Source organism: Ochotona princeps, chromosome 10 (genome assembly GCF_030435755.1).
Source record: "Ochotona princeps isolate mOchPri1 chromosome 10, mOchPri1.hap1, whole genome shotgun sequence".
Taxonomy (NCBI): Eukaryota; Metazoa; Chordata; class Mammalia; order Lagomorpha; family Ochotonidae; genus Ochotona; species Ochotona princeps.
The window spans coordinates 40636252-40663397 of record NC_080841.1 but is presented as its reverse complement, the minus strand read 5'-3'; the positions used below and the strand labels follow the sequence as shown (position 1 = coordinate 40663397).

The 27146-nt window shown below is 40.8% G+C and overlaps 1 protein-coding gene across 1 annotated transcript in view; it reads left to right on the top strand.

Moving 5' to 3' along the window:
* Window positions 1–23784, top strand: part of EGLN1 (egl-9 family hypoxia inducible factor 1) — a 46824-nt gene extending 23040 nt beyond the window's left edge. The window contains exons 2-5 of the mRNA XM_004578537.2: window positions 15193–15312; window positions 19212–19348; window positions 21590–21657; window positions 23024–23784. Of these exons, the coding sequence (XP_004578594.2) occupies window positions 15193–15312; window positions 19212–19348; window positions 21590–21657; window positions 23024–23088 (390 nt within the window). The 3' untranslated portion in view covers window positions 23089–23784. The remainder of the gene's footprint in view (window positions 1–15192; window positions 15313–19211; window positions 19349–21589; window positions 21658–23023) is intronic.
* Window positions 23785–27146: the final 3362 nt, after the last annotated feature.

Here is a 27146-nt window from a genome sequence, read left to right as displayed (position 1 = left end):
CCTACTGTTCCACAATATCACATCCTAGTTTTTATTTTTTTTTTAAGATTTTTTTTATTATATTACAAAGTCAGATATACACAGAGGAGAGACAGAGAGGAAGATCTTCCGTCTGATGATTCACTCCCCAAGTGAGCCGCAATGGGCTGATGCGCGCCGATCCGAAGCCGGGAACCTGGAACCTCTTCCGGGTCTGCCACGCGGGTGCAGGGTCCCAAGGCTTTGGGCCGTCCTCGACTGCTTTTCCCAGGCCACAAGCAGGGAGCTGGATGGGAACTGGAGCTGCCGGGATTAGAACCGGCACCCATATGGGATCCCGGGGCATTCAAGGCGAGGACTTTAGCCACTAGGCCACGCCGCCGAGCCCTACATCCTAGTTTTTAAAAGTACTCAAGATTGCCATTATTCTTTCTCTGATAAATCTTCAGGAATGAATACAAGCATTACTTATGGCCTGAGTACTAAGATCTCTTGGCAAACTGATGTAACTTTACAGTAGCTTTTTTGAAGTGATGTGGCTATTTTAAGCTTATGGTCAACCATAGTCAAAGATATTATTCTGCAAAACTGTCTTAGCTATATTTCATGGTAGGCAAAGAAGGTTAGACTCTCGTTATTTAAAATACCCAACTGATTGACATTGGAGTTAATTACTCAGGGCTCCAATTTGCATCTTTTGTGACAGCTCTCATCAACTCATTGCATTATAGCTGTGCTTCAAGAGTGCTGCCACCCAATCTGCTCAAGTGAATGAAAGCTTACGGAGGGCCCGGCGGCGTGGCCTAGCAGCTAAAGTCCTCGCCTTGAAAGCCCCGGGATCCCATATGGGTGCTGGTTCTAATCCCGGCAGCTCCACTTCCCATCCAGCTCCCTGCTTGTGGCCTGGGCAAGCAGTCGAGGACGGCCCAATGCATTGGGACCCTGCACCCGCATGGGAGACCTGGAAGAGGTTCCAGGTTCCCGGCTTCGGATCGGCGCGCATCGGCCCATTGTGGTCACTTGGGGAGTGAATCATCGGACGGAAGATCTTCCTCTCTGTCTCTCCCCCTCTCTGTATATCTGGCTGTAATAAAATGAATAAATCTTTAGAAAAAAAAAAAGCTTACGGATCTGAATATGATACTTCTTTGCTGAAAAGTCTTCAGTGGCTCCCTGTCAGCAAAAAAGTCCAAGTTAATTATTAGGGCACAGAAGCTCTCCGGAGCCTTGACTGTGCCCAGCCTAGGATGCTTGCTTTTAGTTGATCCATACCACCACATGTCTGCACCCCCACCCCCACCATGCTTTTGCTCATTCTCATTTATGACCTCTTCTCTTCCTGGAACATTGTCCAGGAAGTATGATCTTCCTCTTCTTTCTCTGACTAATCATATTTTTCCTTCCAGACCCATTTTTCCGGTGGCCTTCCTTAAACCCAGGTTTCTCCCAAAGAAAGATTCAGTCGATGGTCCGGTCATATTTTGTCAGCTGTATTGAAATGATCAGTTTTCCCTTCTGTTTTATTGGCCCTTTCTAGTGTTGTGTCTTACGTATATCCTAATTGAATGTTTTTAGATCTAAGCTCCTGATATTTTCCTATTATACATGATTAGGCACACCTTCTGTTATTTTCCTCTATCTACAGTAATTACATGTTTCTAGATGCTTAGACCAAAACTTTGGAGGCATCTTCTCTGGTATCTCCTGCCAGTCTGCCCCAAATCCTTGTTTATTCTGTTTCTAAAATGCAAAGTATTCCACCACTTCTTAGCACAGCCATAGCTACCACCATGATCCAAGCAACCAGTATCCCTCACCTGACTTACTTCCCTTACCTCTGACTCTCACCCAGTATTAGTCCACTTTCCACATCAGGGGTTCCCAAATTTTTCTGTAAAGGAATAGCTGGTTAAAAAATTTAGGCTTTGGGTTTGGTGCTTTAGACTAGTGGTTAACATCCTCACCTTGCACACACCAGGATCCCATATGGGTGCCAGTTCTAATCTTGGTGGCTCCACTTCCCATCCAGCTCCCTGCTTGTGGCTTGGGAGGGCAGTCGAGGACGGCCCGATGCTTTGGGACCCTGCACCCGTGTGGGAGACCTGGAAGAAGCTCTTGGGTCCTGGCCTTGAATCAGCTCAGCTCCAGCCATTGAGGCTACTTGGGGAGTGAACCAGCGGATGGAAGATCCTCCTCTCTATATATATGACTTTCCAATAAAAACAAATAATTTTTTTCAAAAAAATGTAGGCTTTGTGGACCAGATATCTCTAGTGTTGCTGTTACAACACAAAAGCAACCAAACATAATATGTAAATATAAGTGAGTATCCTGTATTCTAATGAAGCTTAAAAAAATAAGTAGTGCACCAGTTTGCCAGCATTTTTCTGTGCTTGTCAGCCAGAATGCTCAAATGATTTTTGCTTCTTTAATATTTCAGCCCTCCGTGATTTCCTGTCCCAACTCTGCCTGATTTCATCTCTCTCTCTCTGCTCCAGCCGTATTGACCCTTCTCTTCCTCAGATATGCCAGGCACGTTGCTACCTGAGGGTCTTTTTTTGTTTTTATCATTTGTTTTCTTCTGCCTTGACCGATCACTTCCTCTTTGCTCAAGCTTTTTTTTCCCCAGATATCAGCTTCTTAGGTCTGCCCAACCACCCTGTGAATAATAACATGCCCGCGTTATATCATATATTCTCCATTCCCTTTTTGGCTTTTTGCAATACTCCTAACATAATATTAGGTATAGTAACATTTTTGTCCTTTTTCTTCTGCTGGAATACAAGTTTACTTTTTTTACCTAGTCTAGTTGTTCTTGTAGCTTTGAAATCTAGGATAATGCCTGACATATAATAGGTGCTTAGTATTTGTTGAGTGAATGAACATGTAGTAGTGATGAGAAGGAAAGGAGAACTTACTATAAACCTTGAAAGTATCTACTACTTGCTCGTTCATTAAAAGAATAGACAAAAAACAGCAACTGCCTCCAAGAATCACTGTCCTGGCAGAAGGAAAAGGGGCTAAAATTTTTTAAGTTAATGTATAATCTATTAAATCCTATCTGTTTTACATTCTCAGTGTTAACTTTCTGCCAACTTGTCTACTGCATTCTCACGTCTCTTTGTTCTGGTTCTCATCTGCCACTTGTATGCTGGTGGCTTTTTCAATGCCATCCAATCCATCATTTACTTGTGGCAGTGTTGCAAATTAAAATATGATTATTACTATTCAAAATCCTTTATGTTTGGTCCTTTGTCAGTGAAAATGGAGTGCTTGTTTCAAAGCACAGCTCTCCAGGCCAGTAGAATAGTAGTACCAATATAGTAGTACCAAATAGAAATCATTGTAGTTTAGGAAGCAGCCTGAGTGACTCTTACTGAACACATTTGGCAACACTGGCTTATGAGATAGAGTTCCTCAGTGAAACCCTTTGTGAGCCGCCACTTCCTGTCTTTCTGTCTCATGTTCTTTGTTCTACACCATACTTCATCTTCCAGCACGTGTTCCTATTTGCGTTTCTCTCAGGGTGTCATATGGATCTGCATTTTTTTTAAAACATTTTGTTACCTGTATTTGAATTCTTCCCCTACTCTTACAAACTAATTTTTTTTTTCAAAATTCTCGGGCCCGGCACAGTGGCCTAGAGGCTAACGTCCTCGCCTTGAATGCACCAGGATCCCATATGAGTGCTAGCTCTAATCCCAGCAGCCCCGCTTCCCAACCAGCTCGCTTCTTGTGGCTTGGGAAGGCAGTCGAGCATGGCCCAAAGCCTTGGGACCCTGTACCCGTGTGGGAGACCTGGAGGAGATTCCAGGCTCCTGGCTTTGGATTGGCACAGCCCCGGCCGTTGTGGTCATTTGCGGAGTGAATCATCGGATGGAAGATCTCCCTCTCTCTGTCTCTTCTCCTCTCTGTATATCTGACTTTGCAATAAAAATAAATCTTTTTAAAAAAATTCTTCTCATTTGGCACTTTCTATAAAGTCTTTTCTGACAGATTCCCATGACCAAGGTAATCGTGACTTTGCTGCGTAAGTACCTTCTACAGAACTCTGTGTATTATGTTGTGTCATGTGAACTGACCTGAGCTAACAGTTTTTTTTACAGGCATTAGATTTTTGCCAAGAGTTGCTACTAACATTCAGAGGTTGCAGACAGATAAGTACTGTAGATCTCTTCAAGCCAAACTAGCTTTCAAACCTTGTTACTATGAAAGCAAAAATTGAGACCAAGCTCTGTTACACATACAAAAGTTTATTAGCAAGCAGTCACAAAAGTAGTCTTGCGAGTTGTTTTACACTATGAATGAAATTCCTCTTTTCCATGCTCTAAGACCTCTGACAAGCACTTCTATGAAAGATTTGTTAAAACAGAAATGCCAGGGTCCTTTTAGGAGGCAGCTTAATCCAGTTGGGACCAGACAACAGAATTTCATAAAGTAAGCCAACCATAGAACATGCAAGACCTAAGGCCCAGATACAGTCACCAAAATTATTGGCCATAGATTCATTAGATACACTTGTAATTGTTCATGGGAGAGTGGCAGTCCCTGTTAACTATCTGGAGCCTAACCACCTACCTTGAAAACTGTAACAATTTCTAACAAATGCTAATTAGTAAAGTCTCTGATTTTTGAGGGAAAAAGAAAGGTATTTATCCTGCATCCCTGGAGTGATGGTTTTTAGTAGAGGTTTTCCTAGCCATGGATCTGCATGCTAAGTAACTGCTACTGGAGGAAACTCAGAAACTCACGTCACTCAGTGCACTGAACCAAGTATTGATTATGCTGCTGGTGTAAATAATTTAGATCACTTCTCTTTCCTCCACTGGAAGTGGATTTTTAGTTTCTAATATCCGTCTCCCCATGGCTGCTGTAGCGCGTGCTCAGTGAGCCTGTGGAAATGCCAGAGTGAATGTTGTTCCCTTCCGGCAGTTAGGTCTTGGTTTGTTCTGTTTCTGTTTTTGCTGTTTTTGTTTTCACAGTTGATTGCCATCTCTGCCCAAGACTTTTATTAATAATACAGCAGATTTTTCATAGATGACATTTCCTTGCATGGGCTGGAATGGGACCACGTAACTGTGTAGCTGGAGATCAAGCTGAGTCCTGCTCAAGATCCCTGCTGTTCTTTGGGAAGGGGTTGTCTGTCCTCCCCAGGCTTGTGTTCGGGATTATTGTTTGCCGGTGGCATAAACACAGAACCCTGCTTGACAGTCTCGTGAAGAGTTGCACGGAGCTAGTGCGATTGTGGCTGGCATGAACGAATTATAGGTCTCTGCAGCAGAGCTAAACAGCTTGAAATATGAACTGCTTCACCACATGGAGTTTTCATTTATAAAGTATAACTTTATCAGTTCCTTGTTGAAGGGGAGATGGCAGCATGGAGAGTATGAAGTAATTATTATGTCTTTTAGGTTACACTGCTTTGGGAGCATAACTTTCAAGCTACTTACTTTTTAAATGTTTATTTAAGCTTTTTCTCTTGAAATTATAGTATAAAAAGCAGTTAAGGGGGCATTGTGGCACAGTGGGTAAAAGCCACTATCTACAGTTCTACTGTCCCACGTGAGTGCCAGTTTGTGTCCTGCCTTTTCCACGGCTAATGGCCTGGGAAAAGCAGAAGATGGCCAAATGATTTGACCCTTGTCACCCGTATAGGAGACCCTGATGATGCTCCTGGCTCCTGATTTCAACTTGTAATCCTGGCTGTTAGGGCCATCTGGGGAATGAGCCAATGGATGGAAGATCTCTGTTTTCCTTTCTCTTTCTTCTCTCTCCTTCTCTCCTTCTTTGCCTTCCTTCATCTGTCTCTCCTTCCCTCCCTCCCTCCCTCTGTCCCTCTCACTGTCTCTCTAACTTGGACTTTCAAATAAATAAGTAAATAAATAAATACATCTCTTTTAAAAGGTGGTTAGGAGGCTAGCATCATGACATAATGGGTTAAGCCACAGCTTGCAGTGCTTGCATCCCATATGACTGCCAGTCTAAGCTCTGGCTGCTCCACTTCTAATCCAGCTCCCTGCTAATACATGTGGGAGACTCCTGCTACTCGTGTGGGAGACCCAAAAGAAGCTTCTAGCTCTCGGCTTCAGACTGGTCCAACTTCATCTCTTAGGGCCATTTCAAGATTGAGCTGTCACATGGAAGATACTCTCTATCTAACTCTGCCTTTCAAATAAATAAGTCTTATTTTAAAAAGTGATTATTAGGGGCGCTCACCATGGTTGTATAAGGTTAATTCTTCACCTGTAGTGTCAGACCACCCCATATGGATGCCAGTTTGTGTCCTGGCTGCTCCACTTCTGATTCAGCTGCCTACTGTTGATCCGGGAAGGCAGTGGAGGATGGGCCAAGTGCTTGGACATCTGCTTCCATGTGGAAGACATAGAAGAAGCTCCTGGCTCCTGCCTTCGGACCAGCCTAGCTCTAACTGTTGCGGTCATTTGGGAAGTACACCAGTGAATGGAAACTCTGTGTGTGTGTGTGTGTGTGTATATATATATATATATATATGTCTTCCCTTCCCTCTGGGACTCTGCCTTTGAAGAAAAAATAGTAAGGTTTCTTTTTTCTTTTTTTAAAAATGATTAATAGCTAAAGAGCTTTTCAAAATCAATAAAGATGAACAATTCTCTAGGGACGTGGATAAAGGATATGCATAGGCAGTTCATGAACGACAAATTACATAGTAAGAATATGAAAATGTTTACTTCCATCATTTATAATCAAAATGTTAATAAGATAATTTTTTTAAAGATTTATAATTTTTTTTATTGGAAAGACGGATATATATAGAGGAAGAGAGACAGAGAGGAAGATCTTCCATCCAATGATTCACTCCCCAAGTGAGCGCAAGGGCCGGTGCGCGCCGATCCGAAGCCAGGAACCTGGAACCTCCTCCGGGTCTCCCACAAGGGTGCAGGAACCCAAGGCTTTGGGCCGTCCTCAACTGCTTTCCCAGGCCACAAGCAGGGAGCTGGATGGGAAGTGGAACAGCCGGGAAATAAGATAATTTTTTAAAGGTTATTTATTTGTTTTTAAATATTTTGTTTGTTTAAAAGGCAGGTTGCAGACACAATAGGAGAGACACAGAGAGAAAATTTTGCATCTGCTGTTTCTTTCACTGCCTAAATGGCTGCAATTGTGAAGACTGGGCCAGACCAAAGCCAGGAGCCTAGATCTCCCTCCAGATCTCCCACATGGAGATAGGGGCCCAAGTCCTTGGGCCATCTTTTACTGTTCTCCCAGGTGCATTAACAGGGAGCTGTATTGAATTGGTAAAACTAGGGCTCAAATTGGCACCCCTTTGGAATGCTAGCATTGTAGACGGAGGTTTATCCAACCCCAGTTTGTTTATTTATTTATTTAAAGATTTATTTATTATTCTAATTACAAAGTCAGATATACAGAGATGAGGTAAGATAGAGAGGAAGATCTTCCGTCTGATGATTCACTCCCCAAGTGACCACAATGGCTGGTGCTGCGCCGATTCGATGCCGGGAACCTGGAACTTCTTCCGGGTCTCCCACACGGGTGCAGGGTCCCAAGGCTTTGGGCTGTCCTCGACTGCTTTCCCAGGCCATAAGCAGGGAGCTGGATGGGAAGTGGGGCCACCGGGATTAGAACCAGCGCTCATATGGGATCCCGACACGTTCAAGGCGAGGACTTCAGCTGCTAGGCCACGCCGCCGGGCCCAAGTTTATTTATTTCTAAAGGCAGTGATCTTTTGTCCTCTGATTCACTCTTCAAGTGCTCACAACAGCTGGGAATGGGCCAGGGTAGTGCCAGGAGCCTGAAACTCAAACTACATTTCCCTCCACCTGTTTGTTCCTAAAGTGCTCATTAGTGGAAAGGGGGATTAAAGTGGTGGCGAGGCTGGACCCCAGGTACTCCAGCATGAGATAGAGCTATCTCCAGTGGCAGTTTAATTAATGTGCTGCAATACCCACCCCAACGGAGATACATTTTTGCCTATCAAACTAAGCAATTTTTTAAAGAATAAAACTTAGTCCTCAGGGTTAGCAAATACGTGGGAAAATGTACACCCTCATACAAAGGCGGTGGCCAGAGAAGCTAATGTAATCATATTGGAGAACATGATAGCAATAAGGAAGTTTTAATAGCTTTAGGAAGAGATCAAGGGTATATACTTGTGAAACTGTTGTTGATTGCAATCACGTTGGCTAGAGATTTTAAACTTTCAGTTGAGGAGCCAGTGCTATGACTCACCTGGCCATTACTCTGCTTGTAAACACCAGCATCCCATATGGGCACTGATACATGTCCCACCCCGCACCCTGGTGATGGTCTCAGGAAGAAGTAGAGGATGACTCAATACCCTGGGACCCTACACTGGATGGGAGAAATGGAAGAAGCTCTGGGTCTTGGCTTTGGATCGGCTCTGCTCAGCCATTGTGGCTGGAGTGAACCAGTGGGTGGAAGCTCTTTCCTTCTGTCTCTCCTTTTCTCTGTAAATCTGCTTTTCTAATAAAAATAAATTTTTATAAATTAATATAGTTTGAGAAACATACACACACAGACACGGTAATTCCTGTTCCCTTGCCTACTTCATGAATGTTCAAGTGGCCAGCAAGGGCCAAACGGGGTCAAGGTGGAACCTGGGTATCATTACTGCTAGAATAAATGCCTGAACCTCTTTTATTTTTCCTTATAGGAAACAACATAACTGTGCATTATTTCTTTTTTTTTTCTTTTATGTTATGTGTCTTTTATAATTGGTTAGAAATCAGTTAGTCAGAAACTGTCCATTAACATTATGTCAGTTTTTATTGCCTTAGTTACTCAAACCATTTTCACATAATCAAGGAGAACAACAAGGCTTAGGGATGTCATATTCTGCACTTAGGCCCATCTTATAAGAATCTGTCTACCTGTGAAAGCCCTGCCAAGTCCTTCCACTTTCCTCATGGTCATTGCCCCTGCTGTTTGTTCTTTCTTTCTCCCACCCTCCTCAAAATCCCTTTTCTAGCTGATTTTGAATGTTCTTACTGTAGTTGTGCTCAGATGCGCCATCACAGTATAGCTTTTTTTCCTTCCCTCTTTGCCAAAATCCATCTTAACTTTTCTTCTTGTGTTTCTGAAGCACAGATATGACTGTCTGCTCCCCTGTGCTGGCCTCCACCTGTGGAGTGAGGTCGGACTCCTTCAGAGGACGTTCAGGTTTGTCCAAAACCCATGGGTGCCTTGTTCTTTCCCTTGTCAAGAGCTGCAGCAGGTCTGAATATTCCTGCCATCAAATGTGTTGTGCATTTTCTTGCTTTTATAAATGTCTTTTACAGTTCACTGCTTGAAAGTCCTTTTCTCCAACTCTCTGTATTTCTTCTAAGCTCATCCCGGATACTGCTTCTCCCATCACCTGTCATAAAGCTGTCACAGTACCTCCTTTCGTGTTCTGCTCTTCTAATTGCAGTTAGTGGGGTACGTTTTATTTACTACTGCTATGAAATGCGCTTCATTCCTCTATGTGCACTAGATGTTTGTGTCAAGAAATACTACACTTATTCTTGATGCTTTTTTTTTAAAGGGTATATTTATTTTTATTGGAAAGTCAGATTCACTGAGTGAACGAGAAACAGAAAGATCCTCCATCCATTGGTCCACTCCCCAAGTAGCCGCAACAGTCAATGCTAAGCCAATTCGAAGCTAGGAGCCGGGATCATCACCACCACCACCCCACCTCGCTGGTCCTCCATACTGGCACAGGGTCCCAAGGGTCTGGGCCATCCTCATCCCACAAACAGGGAGATGGAAGGGAAGTGGGAAGTAGGGCATCCGGGATACAAACCTGTGCCCACATGGGATCCTGGGCGTACAAGATCTTAGCCACCAGGCCACTGCACCAGGCCCATTGTATTCTTTTTTTCCTCCCAGTACTGTTAAATTTAATGCTTGAAATTTTAAAAATAAACAGTAGTAAATACCAACGTGTTCTCCCTTTCCCCTCCCAGGGTATGAACTGTATTTCTGTAGACCCCCAAGGTTGTGCCGGTGGAGGGTAAGTGTGCTTTGGCAGTAGATGGGGAAAAGATTTTAAAGTATGATTGTAAACTTGGAAAATACCTTGCCTTAGGCAGTACAACTTTACAAGTCAGAGCTGATGGCCCAGCATGTTAGCCTAGTGGCTAAAGTCCTTGCCTTGCATGCACCAGGATCACATCTGGGTGCTGATTTGTATCCCAGCTGCTCCACTTCCCATCCAGCTCCCTGCTTGTGGCCTGGGAAAGCAGTCAAGGATGGCTCAAAGCCTTGGGACCCTGCACCTGCGTGGGAGACACGGAAGAAGCTCCTGGCTTCGGATCGGCGCAGCTCTAGCTGTTATAGACACTGGGGGAGTAAACCAGCTGATGGAAGATCTTTCTGTCTCTCCTTCTTTCTATAAATCTGACTTTCCAGTAAAAAATAAAGAAATCTTAAAAAAATAAATAAAACAAGTTAGAGCTGAGACCCATGCATAAATGTGTAAGTCTGCATTACCAAATTCATTGTGACTCTGAGGCAGGATAAGCTCATACCTTCCTGGGCTAAGGGATTGAGAAAGAACAGGGATTCTTTCTCTCTCTACACCACTTCCATTTGTTTCCCTCTGCCATTTAGTAACCTTTAGCAAATTTTTCTTTCTCACTGAAGTGAAGTTTTCTAATTTCTAAAATGTTTGATGAGTTTGCTGCACACTAAAGGAAATAAATAATCCATACCTGGCCTGTTTAGTGGTTAGTAAATGTTAGCCATGTTCTTCTGTAAAAGCCAAAGAGCTGTGTGCCTGAAGCAATGTATTTTAATAGGATAAAATTTCAGATTGTAAATCTTTTCACTTCATTTAGGGTGAAAACAGGAGTCCGATAAAACTCATTACATTTTAGTTCTTTTACCTTTGATTCGGGTTTTAAATAATTCAGTTAAAAAATCATTTCCTGGTTGAGCCTCATATTGAAGCTTCCCAATGCCAGAAATAATTGTCTTTAGATTCCGAAGAGGTCTCACCAGCCCCTTCTTCCGTTTATTCTCAAAGTGAAAAACACATTTATGGTGTCTCCTATCTTAAGGACATCCTCAATCATGTATATTTTCATATCAAAAAGGAAGAACTAGTATTTGTTTTATGTTTAAATAGATTTTCCTTAATGGGAAATTGAACTATTTAGATAGATTTTTCTCAATAGGAAATTGAAATATATACAGGCTAGTTGATTAGAAGCACATGTAGGGGACTGCATTGTTTCTGTTTTGAGGCCTTCTGACTTGCCAGGTTAGACGGAAGTGTTTCTTTCAATCCTTGGTGCAGTTGTAGTCATGGGTTAGTGCCGTTTCCAGGGTTGGTCTTAGCAAGCTAATTGGGTTGACATTTAAATGGAGACCCCGTAGATCACTCATCTTTTTTCCCTTTTTCTTCAAATGTTAGTGTCCCTATCAGCAGAATGAATAGACCTAGAGAACAAAAAATAAGGCTAAAGTGATTTTGGCCACTCGGGGATTGTAAAAGTTACCATATTTTGTTTGTTTGTTTGTTTGTTTTTGCAGTTTAGCAATTTACCAGGTTTCAAAGCTTTTTTTTTTATTACTAAGACTTATTGCTATTGGAAAGCAGATCTACAGAGAAGGACAGACAGAATGAAAGATTATCCTCTGCTTCACTCCTCATGTAACTGCAACAGCCAGAGCTGAGTCAGCCCGAAACTGGCTCTTGTCTGGGATGTCATTGCTTAGACGTAGAAGATAGTCAGTTGAGCTATCTTACCAGGCCCTGAAAACTTCCTATTGCATCTTCTTTATTCAAGAAGTTTCCCTTGGAATTTAAATATTAAAAACAAGCACTGTGCTTCTGTTTGGCCTCCAAACTCCCACTGTTTCCACCTTTTACCCTAGGATCCCAAGGAAAGCAATTTAGAAATAACTATTACAGGCAGATCTAAATAGGTCATTGATCTTGGTGTCCTCAGTTTTCTTCTAGTTTGAAATTTCTAGGTCATCTTTCCTTTTCAAAAGAATTTTTAAAGATTTGTTTTTAATTGAAAGTCAGACTTACAGAGAGGAGTGATAGAGAGAAAGATCTGTCTGCTGGTTCACTCCACAAGTCTGCAACGGCCGGAGCTCAGCTCATCAGAAGCCAGGAGCTTCTTCTGAGTCTCCCACTCGGGTGCAGGGGCCCAAGGCTTTGGACAATCCTCTGCTGCTTCTCCAGGCCATAAACAGGGTGCTGGATAAGAAATAGAGCAGCTGGGATACAAACTGACGCCAATGGGACCTTGGTGCATGCAAGACGAGGACTTCAGTCACTAGGCTAACACACTGGACCCCCTCTAAATTTTTTTTAAAGATTTATTTATTTTTATTTGAAAGAGTGACAGAGAAGGCGAGACAGATTTTTCCATCCACTGGATTACTCCCCAAATGGCCGTATGGTCAGGGTTGAACTGGTCTAAAGCTGGGAGCCAGGAGCTTCTGCTGGTTCTCCCAAATGGTCACAGGGGCCCAAGGAGTTGAGCCATTCTCCTCTATTTTACCAGGCCATTAGTAGAGAGCTAAATCAGAAGTGGAGCAGCTGAGACTAAAATTGGCATCCATATTTTTTCATTAATATTTATTTGAAAGGTACAGAGAGAAACAGATAAGAGATAAAAAGAGTTCTCACCTTTTGGTTGACTACTAAGATGCCTGCAACAACTGGGACTGGCAGAGGTGAAGTCAGGAGCTAGGAATTCTATTTGGATCTCCTATGTGAATGACTGAATTCAGTGACTTGAGCCAATATCTACCACTACCCATGGAATACATAAGCAGGAAACTAGAATAGAGCGCAAAGCCGGGATTATGCCCTGGCACTCCACACTGTGTGTCCCAGATGGCAGTTCAATTTCTGGGCCCAGTGCCTACCCCGTAGCTCATCTTGGCCATTGTTGAGAAACTCCTTTCCTACCCAGTGTGTAGTATCGTTATTGTTTTTAATTGGAAAGTCAGATATACAGAGAAGAGACGAACAGAGACAGAGACAGAGAGGAAGATCTTCTGTCTGCTGATTCACTCCCCAGGTATCTGCAACTGCTGGAGCTGAGCTGATCCAAAGCCAGGATCAGGAGCCTGTCCAGGTCTCCCATGCAGGTGCAGGGTCCCAAGGCTTTGGGCCGTCCTCGACTGCTTTCCCAGGCCACAAGCAGGGAGCTGGATGTGAAGTGGGGTGCTGGGACACAAACCAGTGCCCGCTGAGATTCTGGCACATGCACAGTGAGGACGTTAACGGCCAGGCTACCTTGCCAGGCTCCCCAGTGCATATTATTAAATCTCCTTTACTTGACATTTCCACCTTAGTAAATGATGACTGCTTATATTTGTTTACTCACACTGAAAACTTCAGGGTTATACTCCTTATTCTCCACTTCAGTCCATTAGCAAAATCATGTTGGCTTCTGTTTTAGAATACATAATATCCCACTTTGCCGTTCTGAGTTCAGCCTCTTGTTTCTCCGCTGCAAACTATAATAGTCAACTTACTTTTCGCTTTTTACTCTTTTCACCTGCAATCTATTATAATGATTAATTACTTAGATTCCGGAACCGAAGCGTGTCTGTTCATTTGTTTGAGAACACTGATTGGCACTTCTGGACTTCTTAGTACTGTTGGTTTTACAGAGTTGTATAAGTTACTGCACATAAAGGACTTGGCAAGTAGTAAACCAGCAATAAATGTTAAGTGTTGAGTGATATTGAAGTTTTTACAGTTGTTCTTTTTCATTCATACAGAAATAAAACTGACCTCTTAAAGCATTAGTCAGATGCATATTAAACCGGCTTCCTGTCCCTTTGGGGAGGATATCCAGTCCTTACTTGCTTGCCCCCTCCCACCACCAGGACCCGGTGTCTGCTCCGCTGAACCTTGGCTCCTGTTGCTGTTCTCCATCTGCCCCATCATGCCTGCCTCCCACTCCTCTTCGCTCTGTCACGTTTACTCTCCTCTCAGATAGCTGCACAACTTCCCCCTCCCCTCAGGTGGCAGTTCCTCAGATTGACTCCCCTAACCACTGTTCTAGAATATCATGCCGTTCTTCCTAATCTCTGGTGGTAATAGAAGGAATTTGTTAAGTCTTTTTGGTGTCAGGAGAAATTAAAATATGTGGATATATAATGTTCACCAGAACTACTGTTGTTGAAGAACAGTAGGATCAGGGTGCTTCGGAAAAGCAAAAAATTTTTCTTTCAGTCACTTGGAGATGGAACCATTGAGTCACTTTTTTTCAGTAGCTCACATATTCCATTGAATATGAATTTCAAAAATTAGTAATGTTTGTTGTAACCATCCATGGTGATAGAGCAATTTAATTATTGTCTGTTGACTTTATACTGAATCATTGACTTGAAGGACTGAGCCATTGACTTTAAAATGGGGAGAAATGAAGGATTTTAGCATGATAAAAAGGATCTTACCTTTGCTGAGAGTTTTTTCCATCACCTTTACCAACATTAGTTGATTATTATGTACCTCTCTGCTAGAACATTCAAGTTGCTTTGTGTTTTATTTATCTTGCACATCATGTTTAACACTCAACATTCTGAGCCATATCTTGTTATTATATGAACGAAAAATTACTTTGTCTCTGATTTGAAGAGCCACACGCTAATTGGTTAATTTCTTAAAATTGCAGAGTTAATTTGGAATTCATGATCTAAATTCTGCCTACGCAAGTTGGTATCACTCAAAGACAGTGTTCAGTTGAGTGTTTGAGTTGGACAGTTCCCTGTCAGGTGGTTAAATAGGTGATTTGAGAGAGGAGAGAAACCTCCCATGGGGTGGCATAAAAACTCACTTGGCCTTGATTATCAGTGTGTACAAGGATTGTGACAGTGGAACCTTAGAATTCTTCTGGCCGTTGCAGTTTTCAACAGAGGCCTTTGGCTTGCCATAGTCGGGAGTTCATACAGTGTTGCTCTCTGATCTTTTGATTCCGGCGTTTTCCATCGCTGTGCAGAAGTCAACAGTCCTTAGGTTGTTCACCAGCCTGCCCTTGGGTTTTTCTAAATGTCGGTGTCAAATGGTTTTACCTCTTTTTTTTCCTAGAAAATAGAATTTTTTAAAACTAAAATGTAACTGTAACCCAAAGTAGCCATAAACCAAGAGATCTGCTTGGTACATTACTCTCTGTTTTTATTTGGATGTGGACTTTAAAATTATTACTATTATTATTGTTATTATTCTTATTATTACAGGCCATGGTTGCTTGTTACCCCGGCAATGGAACAGGTTATGTGCGCCATGTTGATAATCCAAATGGAGATGGAAGATGTGTGACATGTATATATTATCTTAATAAAGACTGGGATGCCAAGGTATGCAACTTCATTGAGCATTTTTTTCTCATAGGTTTCCCACGATTATTAAGATTCAGATTTCTCATAGGTGAAACTATATTGAACTCATGAAACACTTATTTCTTTCTTAAATTTATTTCAGTATCAGATAATAGGAATGGATTTTGTTAAATAAAACACTACTATGTCTGTTTAGCAGCACAACAAATAGCACTGTGATGTTGTGCACTTAAAAGCTTAAGAGTGTAGATCTCACACTCATTGTAACTACATGAAGCAAATTAAGGCAGTGGCGCACAGGAAACATAGGGAGTTGATGGACACATTGATTATTCTGGAATTGTACGCACTATATGTATATATTTTTATATACCAAGCATATGTTAGTAAAACTAGAATAGAGGAACTAATTAAACATTTGTTGAAAATTCAGCTTTTACAAAAGTGACTTTGTTAAAACATTTTCTTTTAAAAAATCTTCATGAAGACACTGCTGATAACAACTGTTTGATAATGGCTTTATGGGGAGATTAATGAGACCTAATTTTTATGGATTCTTTGCATTTTTTGTAGCGCTGTCATGGCAATGGGCTGTGGACCATCAGCACGATTGCATCTTTTCTTTACTATGGAAAAAGTAGAAGTTTAACAGTATTGCAAACCCTGAAAATCTAATTAGAATGTACAATATGCTAAATATACCTTGTTTCAAATGTATATATCCCAAATATAAACCTGAGTTTCTATTTTTTTATTCTTTAATGAACAGTTCAGTGACTGGAATATTTTTTTGAAAAGCCGTTAAGGGGTTATGTATTTTTTTTAAGATTTACCTAGTTTTATTGGAAACACATGTCTATAGAGAGAAGGAGAGACAGAAAGAACTTCCATCTGCTGGTTCACTCCCTAAATGGCCACAACAGCTGGAGCTCAAGCAATCTGAAGTCAGGAGCCTGGAGCTTCTTCTGGGTTTCCAACATGAGGGTCCAAAGACTTTGAGCCATAATCTGCTGTTTTTCCAGAGCATAAGCTGGGAACTGGATGGGTGTAGAGCAGTTGAGACATAACCTGGTGCCAAAAGAGGGTCCTGGCTGTCACTTACAGGGAGAAGATTAGCTGATTGAGCCATTGCACCAGCCCCCCAAACCTGAGTTTCTTAACATTTAAACGACAGTCTTAAAATATGTTGAACACTGTGTTTGACTTTTTAAAGTCATCCATAAAAATATTCAGGGAGGAAAATGAATATACTGCATAGCTCAGTGGACTTCCACAGAGTAACCATTCCTGAATAGCCAAAGTAGATACTTCTTTCCTTCCTCCCTTCCTCCCTTCCCTGCATCCTTCCATCCTTCCTTTTCTTTAAATTAAATCACCTGTTAAAAGACTTCTCTGTCGAATTTATACCCAAGTGGAACCCACTCAGATATTAAATCTACAAAAGTCTCATCCTGTCCTAAAATGTTTTGGATTTAAAATATACTCACAGTATTCCAGTGATTTCTGTAGCCGTGTTTCAAGTTTAAGAAAGAGGTAAATGTACAGCTAAATAAATATTTTTTAAAGATTTATTTTCAGTTGTAAAGGCAGATCAGATGTGCAGAGAGAAGAAACAGAGAAAGGTGTTCCATCTACTGATTCACATCCCCAAATGGCCATGATGGCCAGTCAACATATGTCAACATATGTCAACAAGCGTTTTTCTGTTACAGATTTCAGAGTCTAAAGTAGAAAAATAAAATTTATAAAATTCACCTTGGTCCCAAACACAAAATACTGGTGAATTTAGTTGAAACTTAAAAATTGATTCTTGCGGGCCCGGTGGTTTAGCGGTTAAAGTCCTTACCTTGAATGCACCAGGATCCCATATCGGTACCGGTTCTAACCCTGGCAGCCCTGCTTCCTATCCAGCTCCCTGCTTGTGGCGTGGGAAAGCAGTCAAGGATGACCCAAAGCCTTGGGACCCTGCACCTGCATGGGAGACCTGGAGTAAGTTCCTGACTCCTGGCTTCAGATTGGCGCAGCACCGGCCGTTGCGGTCACTTGGGGAGTGAATCAGGGAATGGAAGAACCTCTCTGTCTCTCCTCCTCTCTGTGTATCTGACTTTCCAGTAAAAATAAAATAAATCTTTTTTTAAAAATAGATTTTTGGTCAAATTTTGTAAAAAGCTAGAAAGCTGGAAATAGATAAAATCAACTTCTATTATCTTCTAGATTTTTTGGGGGCTGCTGGGCAGCTGTTCTAATTTTTGAAAAGGTATTTTTATTCATTTTATCTCTAAGGTAGAGAGACCACAAGACAGAGAGCCATCTAACATCTACTGGTTCATTCCCCAAATGCCCTCACCAGCCAGGATTGGGCTAGGCTAAAGCCAGAAACCAAATCTAGCTCTCCCATGTGTCAGGTGCCAAAGTGCACGTTAGCAGGGAGCTGCATCTCAGGTAGAATAACCAGCACTCCAACCAAGCTTTCCTGTGTTGGATATGGGTGTCTTAAGTGGAGCCTTAATCACTGAACCAAACTCTGGTTCCTGGTCTTTTAATTTTATACAACCTAGTCAAGGTCATTATTATATAGACTATTAAGTTAACACAGGGAGAAAAAAAATCCCCTGATAATTTTATGTGTAAAGCAGAAGACTTCATGTAAGGATGGCAGTGAATATAGCGTGCCTGCTGAGGATAGAGCAGAATTGCAGATAACCCTCACAGAGATGTGGGTCTATTAGAGGTGCACGTGGATAGATGGACAATTATAATCGGTTGCGCCAAGTGTCAGAATGTTAGAAAGCCACTGAATTCAGAGGTTAGGGAAGGTTTCCAGGGGAATAAGGAGAAGTGTCAACTAGCCGTTATCTCTTTAGATATTTTTAGTAGATCCCCTGTGATATTCCTGGTGACTCCAGTCAAAGGGAAAATTACGGAAGTTAATTCGATGTTCGCATAGTTAGCTGGGAAATCCTGTGAACAACCCTGGAACCCACCCTGGAGCACTGGCAAGGGGGCCAAGAGCTGGACCTGAAGATGCGCCTGATGAACATTCTTTCTGACTGCAGGTTATAGACATAGACTCAAACTTCATGATGTCTTGATCTGGTATTGCAGTCCTGTGCATTTTAGAAGTCATCCTCTTCAAGAGTGTATTTGGTGGGATTTGCCTAGAATGAATCTCCTCCCAGACTGGATTACCTGCTCCACACTCATGTGCAACAGCTGCTTAGTCAGAATTGGTTTGAATGGATAAACCCACTTAATCTCAGAACGTTGTGTTAAGGTAAAGAATACCAATCCCTTATGGATGGAGTTGAGTTTTGATAAGCACAGTGTTATCAGCATGTCAAGCCCAGTGTGAAAAGGCAGAGTAGCTGGTTCTAGCACTGTGGCTTAAATGGTGGTTGTGATAATGATGAGGGAAGACACTCTGCCAAAAGATTGAATCCTCTCTATATTTTTCTTTTTTAAAAATTCCTTAAGCGTTATATTTATGACTGTTCTATTAAGTGTCAAACTTCCAAATATAGTAAACTATTAGACATGAGCTGTCTATAGCAGTTTAGTCAAAATGACTTTTGGAACTCTTCTCATTTTAAGAGCAGTTTAAGCAGATCAGTAGGATACATAAATATTAGTTTTCAAAACATTCAAGCATCATTTTGGAAAATGAATGGAGACAATATTCATGTGTCATCATTTATGAAACTCCAAAACAAAAAATGAATTTTTCTTTGTATCAGTGCCATACTTAGAATTTTTGCCTACCATCCTACCTTATTAGTTGAAATGTGTTTGTGAATAATTTGAGGATTTTTTTTCCACTGAATAATTAGAGGATTTTTTTCAGTGAAGTAGTTCCCTCCTCAATTTAATCTTACAGCATTTTTGGTTGCTTGTGCTTAGATATTTGTCTCATTTCTTAGGTAAGTGGAGGTATACTTCGAATTTTTCCAGAAGGCAAAGCCCAGTTTGCTGACATTGAACCCAAATTTGATAGACTGCTGTTTTTCTGGTCTGACCGCCGCAACCCTCATGAAGTACAACCAGCATATGCTACAAGGTAGTATATCTTAGAAGAAAAGATGTGTTTTAAAAAAGAGAAAAGCAGTGTGATAGAACAGGAAGCAGTCATTTGGATAAACTTGTAAAAATGTTTCTAGTGCGTGTTTTCCTGCGTTAGGTACTTTTTTATTATGTATTAATGTCATTCTAATTTGAATAATTGTGTATTATTTATTCAAGTTGGTGCTAAATGCTTTCGTATTTCTTTGCAAAATCATGCCTTGTCTTGGATAAGAGAAGAAACTTCCTGCCTTTCTAGCCGTGTTTCCTTGGCTTGTGCTATTGTCTATCTTTGATTTTTGAGAGTATTTCATGTGGGTGACTGAAAGTTTAGATAGGGAAGGAGAAGGGAAACTTTTAAAATGGTAATGAGAGAAGAAAATAAAGGGAAACAACGTGGCGAAGTGGATATAGAGCAGAAGAAAACAAATGAGATGTCCGGAGAATAGAAGTAAAGGGAAAAGAAAGAAAAGTAAAGATTGTCTTATGTGGGAGTTAATGTTAGAAAAATAACTTTTTAGCCTTCGCTTATTAATAAACATCTTTTTTGTTATGCCATTCCTCTACAAGGTGTAGTACTCCCAACCTGTTGTGTTTAATTTTTTACCATTACTCATAACTCAGTTAAAATGTGAAGACTATTAAAACTGAAGATGCTGTAGACATTACTGTAAAGTAAGTATTTGTAGGGAAAAAGTGCCCTAAGTATCTTTTTCATTCACAGAAGTCCTAGGTCATTCTGATAATGAATGCCATAGCTGGTTTAGGAGATGCATTGAGATGCATGCTGGAAAGAGGCACAGCCTGAGATACCCTAGGTTTTAGTAGAGATGGTGGAGACCAGGCATCTTGCATATCGTTCTCAGCTGTTTCTCCCCACCCCCCCTTTTTTTTTCCTGAGCCACGTGGCCTTTGCTCTGGTTCACACAGAATAGCAAGCTGACCAATCCTTAGTCAGAAATCACAAAAAGTTTTAAGTGAAAGCCAGAGAGAAGCTTTCTCCTTATCCCTTCCTTCGTTTGGAAGCTCAGCGCCTGCCTCTGCCTGCCACTGTAGACGCAATGTTTTCTGACCCAGAAACTGCTTCCTAGATCTTATTTTATATGAAATTTTGAGTTTGATTGTATCCTTTCTAGACAGATAACAACTTGAGATGGTAAATAAATGCCAACGAGTGTAGAAGATCAGTACCCTGGGAGTTGAGAGAAGGGGAAGTGGGATTAGGGAGCTCAAGAGCGCAGGCACGATTGCACAGCCCTGGGAAAGGACTGGACTGCCCTCGTTTTGGGGTGGAAATTTGTGAGGAAAGTGTATTCTTGAAAGAGATCTATGGGAAGCAAGACTAGAAAGTGAGAATGGCAGGTGGTAGTTCACAGGTGTTTTCCAGTAGGGACGTGGGGCTATGGCAGGGAGCTGATCCAGAAATTAGAACCAAGTTTACTAAGTAACTGAAATTTTGAGGCAAGGATAAAGAGATAAGAGAAAGATAGCTGAGTCCTTTCCTGCCACCAAGGCCATTAGGGAAAACAAAAGCAAAAACAAAAAATCAGAAGCAGCTACGTGGCAGGAAAGACCTTGGAACCCTGGACAGAGCAGAGGATGGGAGCCGGGCCAGACTGGGCTCACAGCTGGGCCACTCCCCAGTTGAGGCATCAGGAATATCGGGAATCTCCTCGCTCTCCAAACTCTGATTCTGACTCAGCTTTACATTTGACTCTTCAAAATATGGTTTATGATTTAGTTTTGTACATGCACTGCCTGTTCATTGGATCATTCTTGCTTTCCCTCAGGGCCATTCACTAGAATTTGCAAGACATTCTAATTGTTGCATTTTACTGAAGCATTGAAGTTTTGTGGCATGCATTCTGTTCCTACAGGATTGTACATTTCCCCCATTGTTCTTATCAGAAGTTCTAAGCATATGCATAATTTAACTTTGGTGACTCAGTATTATATTGATACAAATCCATCATTACACTTTGCTGTAATCTAATGAGATTATCAGAAGCTTTTGAGACTGTTAACTCTCACTAAAGGACCCCAGGCTACCATGCTTAGAGTTTGTTGTATTCTTCAATGTTAAGGCTACTGGAAGAATGTTGTACTCATTTGGCCTTTAGTGTCATTTGCATTTAGACATAATTTTGACATTACAGGTTTTAATATACTGTTATAAAAGCATACCTTTATCCCACCTCACAATGTGATGATTCTTACCGTATTCTAAATTTTCTTTTAGGTACGCAATAACTGTTTGGTATTTTGATGCAGATGAGAGAGCACGAGCTAAAGTAAAATATCAAACAGGTAAACATCATTTTTGGCCAGGTGGTGCTTTCAGTAAATTCAGGCATAGTCCTTTCTCTCTTTCTTTCTCTTTTTAAAGCCATGAATACGTACTCCTTGTTCTTTTTCAGATTCATTAAGTCCCTTATTTCAAGAAGGAAATCTCTTACGTCATCTTCAGTATCACATTTAATAAGTAAAACTGTCTAAAGGTGGGGAAAGTTTGAAGCAAATTCTGAATAATTACTCAATTACAATCTAAGTATTTCTAAGATTGCCTTTGTCACTAATAAGAGACTTGGCTTGTTAATAGCCATCTGGCTTTCCCTCTTTCCCCCCTTAGAAGAAAGTAAATATCCCTCCTTTTTTAACCATATATATATATATATGTATACACTTGAGAAATACTCTAGATCCTCTGTGTTCAGGATGCACATGAAGAATGTCAGTAATAAGGGATTACATTAAAATGCCCAAATCAGGAAATCATTCAGGCAGGTGGACTCTGCCTCCCAGTGGTGCACACAGATAGGTCAGCATATGGGTACTGAACCAAAGAACATCATAATGCAAGTTTTCCTGTGAGCAGCGGGTCAGGTTCCCATCTGCAGGACAATTGCTTTCTCTACCTGTGTATCCAAAAGTCCACCAAGTGTTCACATTACTCATCAGCCATGTTTTCATGAGCCATTGGTAATCCACTTTAGGTTTCTATTAAAATATAAATAAATAAAAATTGAATCTTGATAGATTTTTCTGCACATTTTAAAGTGATTATTTGTGGCAAAAGCCTGCAAATGATTGCTTTTAAGCTAAAAATGAGACAATCGCACTGTATATAGGGAATGGTTTTACCCTAGGAGGTTTACTAATTGCAGGTAACACCTTCATTATAATAGAATGCCATGGATAGGGCCCGGTGGCGTGGCCTAGCGGCTGAAGTCCTTACCTGGAATGCCCCGGGATCCCATATGGGCGCCGGTTCTAGTCCTGGCGGCTCCACTTGCTTGTGGCCTAGGAAAGCAGTCGAGGATGGCCCAATGCTTTGGGACCCTGCACCCGTGCGGGAGACCCGGAAGAGGTTCCTGGTTCCCGGTTTCAGATCGGCACAGCACTGGCTGTTGCGTTCACTTGGAGAGTGAATTATCGGACGGAAGATCTTCCTCTTTGTCTCTCCTCCTCTCTGTATGTCTGACTATGTAATAAAAATAAATAAATCTTAAAAAAAAAAAAAAGAATGCCATGGATAGCATTTGGAAGTGCAAGTACAAAGTTTTCAGTTGATGTTTGAAAGTTGAAGTGTTGTTTGGAATTTGGTGGGAAGCAGTAGCAGAAACTCTGTGGTATTGACTGAATAACTGAATTTTATTTTACTTTTTCTTTGCAGGTGAAAAAGGAGTGAGGGTTGAGCTCAATAAACCTTCTGATGCCATCAGTAAAGATGTCTTATAGAGCCTTTCATCCAGCAATATCCCCACTGCACTACAGTAATTGTTGACACTTTGCTAACTTGTGAACACAAATAAGCAAGAGAAAGAAAAATAGACATTCAGTCAGCATTTTAGGAAAAGATACAACTGTTTTGTGTTACATCAGACAAGAAGATTTCAACTGCTGTGACTTTGTACTGCGTGAGTGACTCTGAAATTTGAAATTGCCTATGGGAAGAAAATAAGCTACCAATTGAAAATGGTTTTTACATCCAGATGTGAAATAAGTGCCCTGTGTAGAGTTTTTTCATGCTTATATTTTACCCAATCTGTCATCTAGCTGAGTTCATTTCATCTCTCCCTTTTTTATAGCAAGTTTGAATTTGGGGTAATTTTTGTATGATTAGGTACAATTTATCAAAACTGAATTGAGAAAAAAATTACAGTATTATTTCTCAAAATAACATCAATCTATTTTTGTAAACCTCTTCGTACTATTAAATTTTGCCCTGAAAGACCTCTCACCATGATTGTTGCCAGTGACTGATGCTTAATTTTCTTTTTACTTAAAGTAAGAAAAGGAGCACTTTACCAATGGAAACATCAGATTGTTGTGTAGTCCTCTCTTGCTCTAATTTGAATTCTTTAAGATTGCTGCTGTGATTTTTTGAAATTGTTAATAATGAAACCTAACAGTAAAACAATCACCATTTATTACTGGTAACTTTGAGTTCATGTGTTGTTAAGAAAATTCATCATAAGAAGGTTTATCTTCTTTAGGTTTTTCTTTTTTTTTTTTTTTTTTTTTGGTTTTGGTTTTGGTTTAGCAAAAAATGACTGGCAGTAAATGAACTTGAGATTATCCTCAGCATCAAGTTCCTAAGATAAAGGGCTTTCTTCTGCTTTCAGGGGTTTCCTTTAGAGGTAGGTGGTAAGTCCCCATTGCTGAAGCTTTTCCTTTTGCTTTTCAAATGGATTGTACTTCCACATTTATTGTTTTCTTGTTAGTATTGTGATCCATCTGATCTTCAGAGAAGAACTTTGTTCTTTTGAAGAGCGTTGGGGGAGATGATACGTACATGCTAGAGAAGGAAATGTGTAGTTAGACTTCATGTTGACTGACTGTCCAGACGGCCGATGAGGCAGTCCCCAAATGTGATGCCAGCCTTGTTGTCAGCACTGAAGGGTGTATGTTTCACTTAGAAAAAAAGAACAACAACAAAAAAAAGCTTAAAACCAGACTGTTTTATTTTTATGTGTTATAGGTTTTGTTTTTTATATTTTAGAAAGAGAGGGAACATTATTACATAATCACACAAGACCTTCCAGACTTCTGTTATTTAAGGAATGAATGAGCTGGGATCGACGTCTTGGGTGTCAGTCTCCTTGGTTCTTGAGCAAAGAGCCCGTGCTGACCTACGTTCTCTGCCCTCCCTCCTTGATCTTCTTTGCCAAAATCTGAGTATACAGAAATAGTTCTACATGTTTCAGTTTTTGACAGCTTAGCATCTGTATAGTTTGTATCCGATTAGAAACCTTTTCTATGGAAAGCTCAGTAATTTTTATTAAAAGATTGCTAGAGTTCATGTAAAACATGAAAAGAATTATTTAGTGAAACTGACAGTGTGAAGTCAGAATGGGACTGACTATTTGGTAGCATGTCTCACTTAGGAGAACATGCAACAAAAAGTGTGTTTGTTGTTTTTCCTTGCCGTTGTTCAGTTTGTCCCACTTACTCCTCCACGTGACAACACAGCATTTCCACAGTAAGTGCCTCTGCCAGCCCGACCTGGGAGTGCAAGTTATCTTGGCCATCTGGTCTACAGTGTGGTGCACTGTGTTGGGCCGCAACTCAAAACCACTATCATTTTTAGGGTTAGTAGAATTATGTAGATGGAAGTATGATAAGATGTACAGCATAGCCTTTTAATTTGGGAGCCCCTGTTATTCAAATGTGTTTACCTTTGTTGTTGTACAAAGTATCAGATTCTACTAGATGTTGGCTGTGTTTGACAGACAGGTCTTAAATTGTGTAATTTTTTGAAAAAGTTTATATACTTCCTTGGAGATCAGTGTGAAAATATCAAGAAATCAGGATAGCCACTTGTGTTAGTATTCACTGAAAATCTGTTCATTTGATGTTAGTGGGACAGTTAACTTGTCACTAAGCCAAAACTGTATTTAAAACGAAATTGAAAACAGTATTGGCCTATATGTGTTTAATCTTGGTTGAAGATGAATCTTCACAATGCTGTTTTTATTGAGCACATTTAACCAGCTGTAAAACACAGACGTTTATCAATAGCAGGCAAAGAATGCCAGGATTCCCCTGTAGATAGCCTGTAAAGTCCTGTAATCTGGAAGGCAGTGCTTCGTTCTCAAAGAGCTCTCAAGTTGCTTGTAAAGCTAAGTAAAACAATGTATAAATGTTCTTGAAAAAAAAAAAAAATGATGGTTTTTTTTCCAGCTGTCTTCTTTTTTCAGACTTTTACATACATTGACCTTCGTAATGGGCCTTTCATCAGCTAATGTACTTCTCTATCCCATAGCTCTGGCCGAGTCCAGAACATTGGGTAAATAACAGGAGAAAGAAAGGCCATTCTAGGAGTTCAACAATGCCAAAAACACCCCGGCTGCTTGGACTCTGGATATTCTTGCTTTGTTTGCATTCTTATCATTTAAGTCCTTGCCCTTTCAATTGAATTTTTAAAAGTAGTTTGTCACCGCTAGCTGCTGAGTGTATTTGTAAAAGCCATGTATATCAACCCTGACGGCAGAAGGAGGGGCATGAAGTGTTAATCTGTGATTATCCTAAGTGTCCTGTTGTTTCTGTGCCAGGAAATTTCTGTTGTATGGCCATCCACTAAGATACAGGATCTTTAATGTGACAGCATTGCACAGGTATCTTTAACTTGAAAAGATTTTTAGTGTAGTATTTTGGTTATTTCCTGGCCTATCTTAGGCCACTTGGAGAATTCTAGTGACACACAGCTAGGTTGATTGAAGGAGAGAAGAATGCAAAGAAATTGATGAAGCTAAGCAGTATAATAAATACAGCCCGGGCAAATGTGACATCTGTTTACTTGTGGCTCAACCTTAGTTATGTGACTTTCTGACCTTTTTTAAAATTTGAAGTAAGCACAATTATCTGTAACCCTAACGTGTTGTGTGAGACCTAAATGAAATCCAGCATGTGGTGTACCTGACAGTGATGAACAGAATAGGTAGGTCTTCAACATGTGTTATTCTCCTTTAACAATATAGTAGCAAAATTACAATGAGGGGATATGGGATGATGAACTTTGTATAGTTGACAGTTAAGCATTTATAAATCTTTATTCTTGGATGTAAATCACTGATATAAGACACTCTGTGTAATTTATTTCCCAAAGTGCGCTTGGTCTGAGAAGGAGCTATATGTCGAACGTGAAGTGCAACAGATGTGTATTTATGCCATATACCTAATCACCGCACATTGGGTTTTTGTTTCAGTTAGTCTAGAACATTCACAGCCTCCATACTTCAGGGATAATTTTATCCCCAAGATTCCAATTTTGCTTCTAATGTAGATTCATTTATGATCAGCAGGAAGTAGATTTCATCTGAAATAGGGAGATGCACAAGGGTCAGCTGTTCGGGCTGATAGATGCGTAAGGGCACTGCCTCGTGAGCTGGAGACAGTTCCTTCAGCGGAACACAGTCAACATTAAGCATTCTGCAAAATAGGAAAAGCTTAAAGAGCTTTCTTAGAGGCAGCTAGAGCTCTTTTTATTGAATGGGTGATTTTGTGCTGTGAACAAGATGTCATAAGGGTCAAAGAACTATTGAATAAGATTTTTTCCCTCATTGAGATTAGTTTTTTTACTAAAATTATTAAATTCCTATGTTGTTCTTGCAGTACTTTTTAAAAAATTTATTTGAAAGGCAAGGTTACAGAGAGATCTTCCATTCACTGGGTTTTCCCTCAAATGGCCATAATGGCCAGGCTGGAGCCAGGAGCTTCTTCCAGTCTCCCATGTTGGCGCAGCGGCTCATGCACTTGGAACATCTGCTACTTTCCCAGGCAGCTTAACAAAGAGC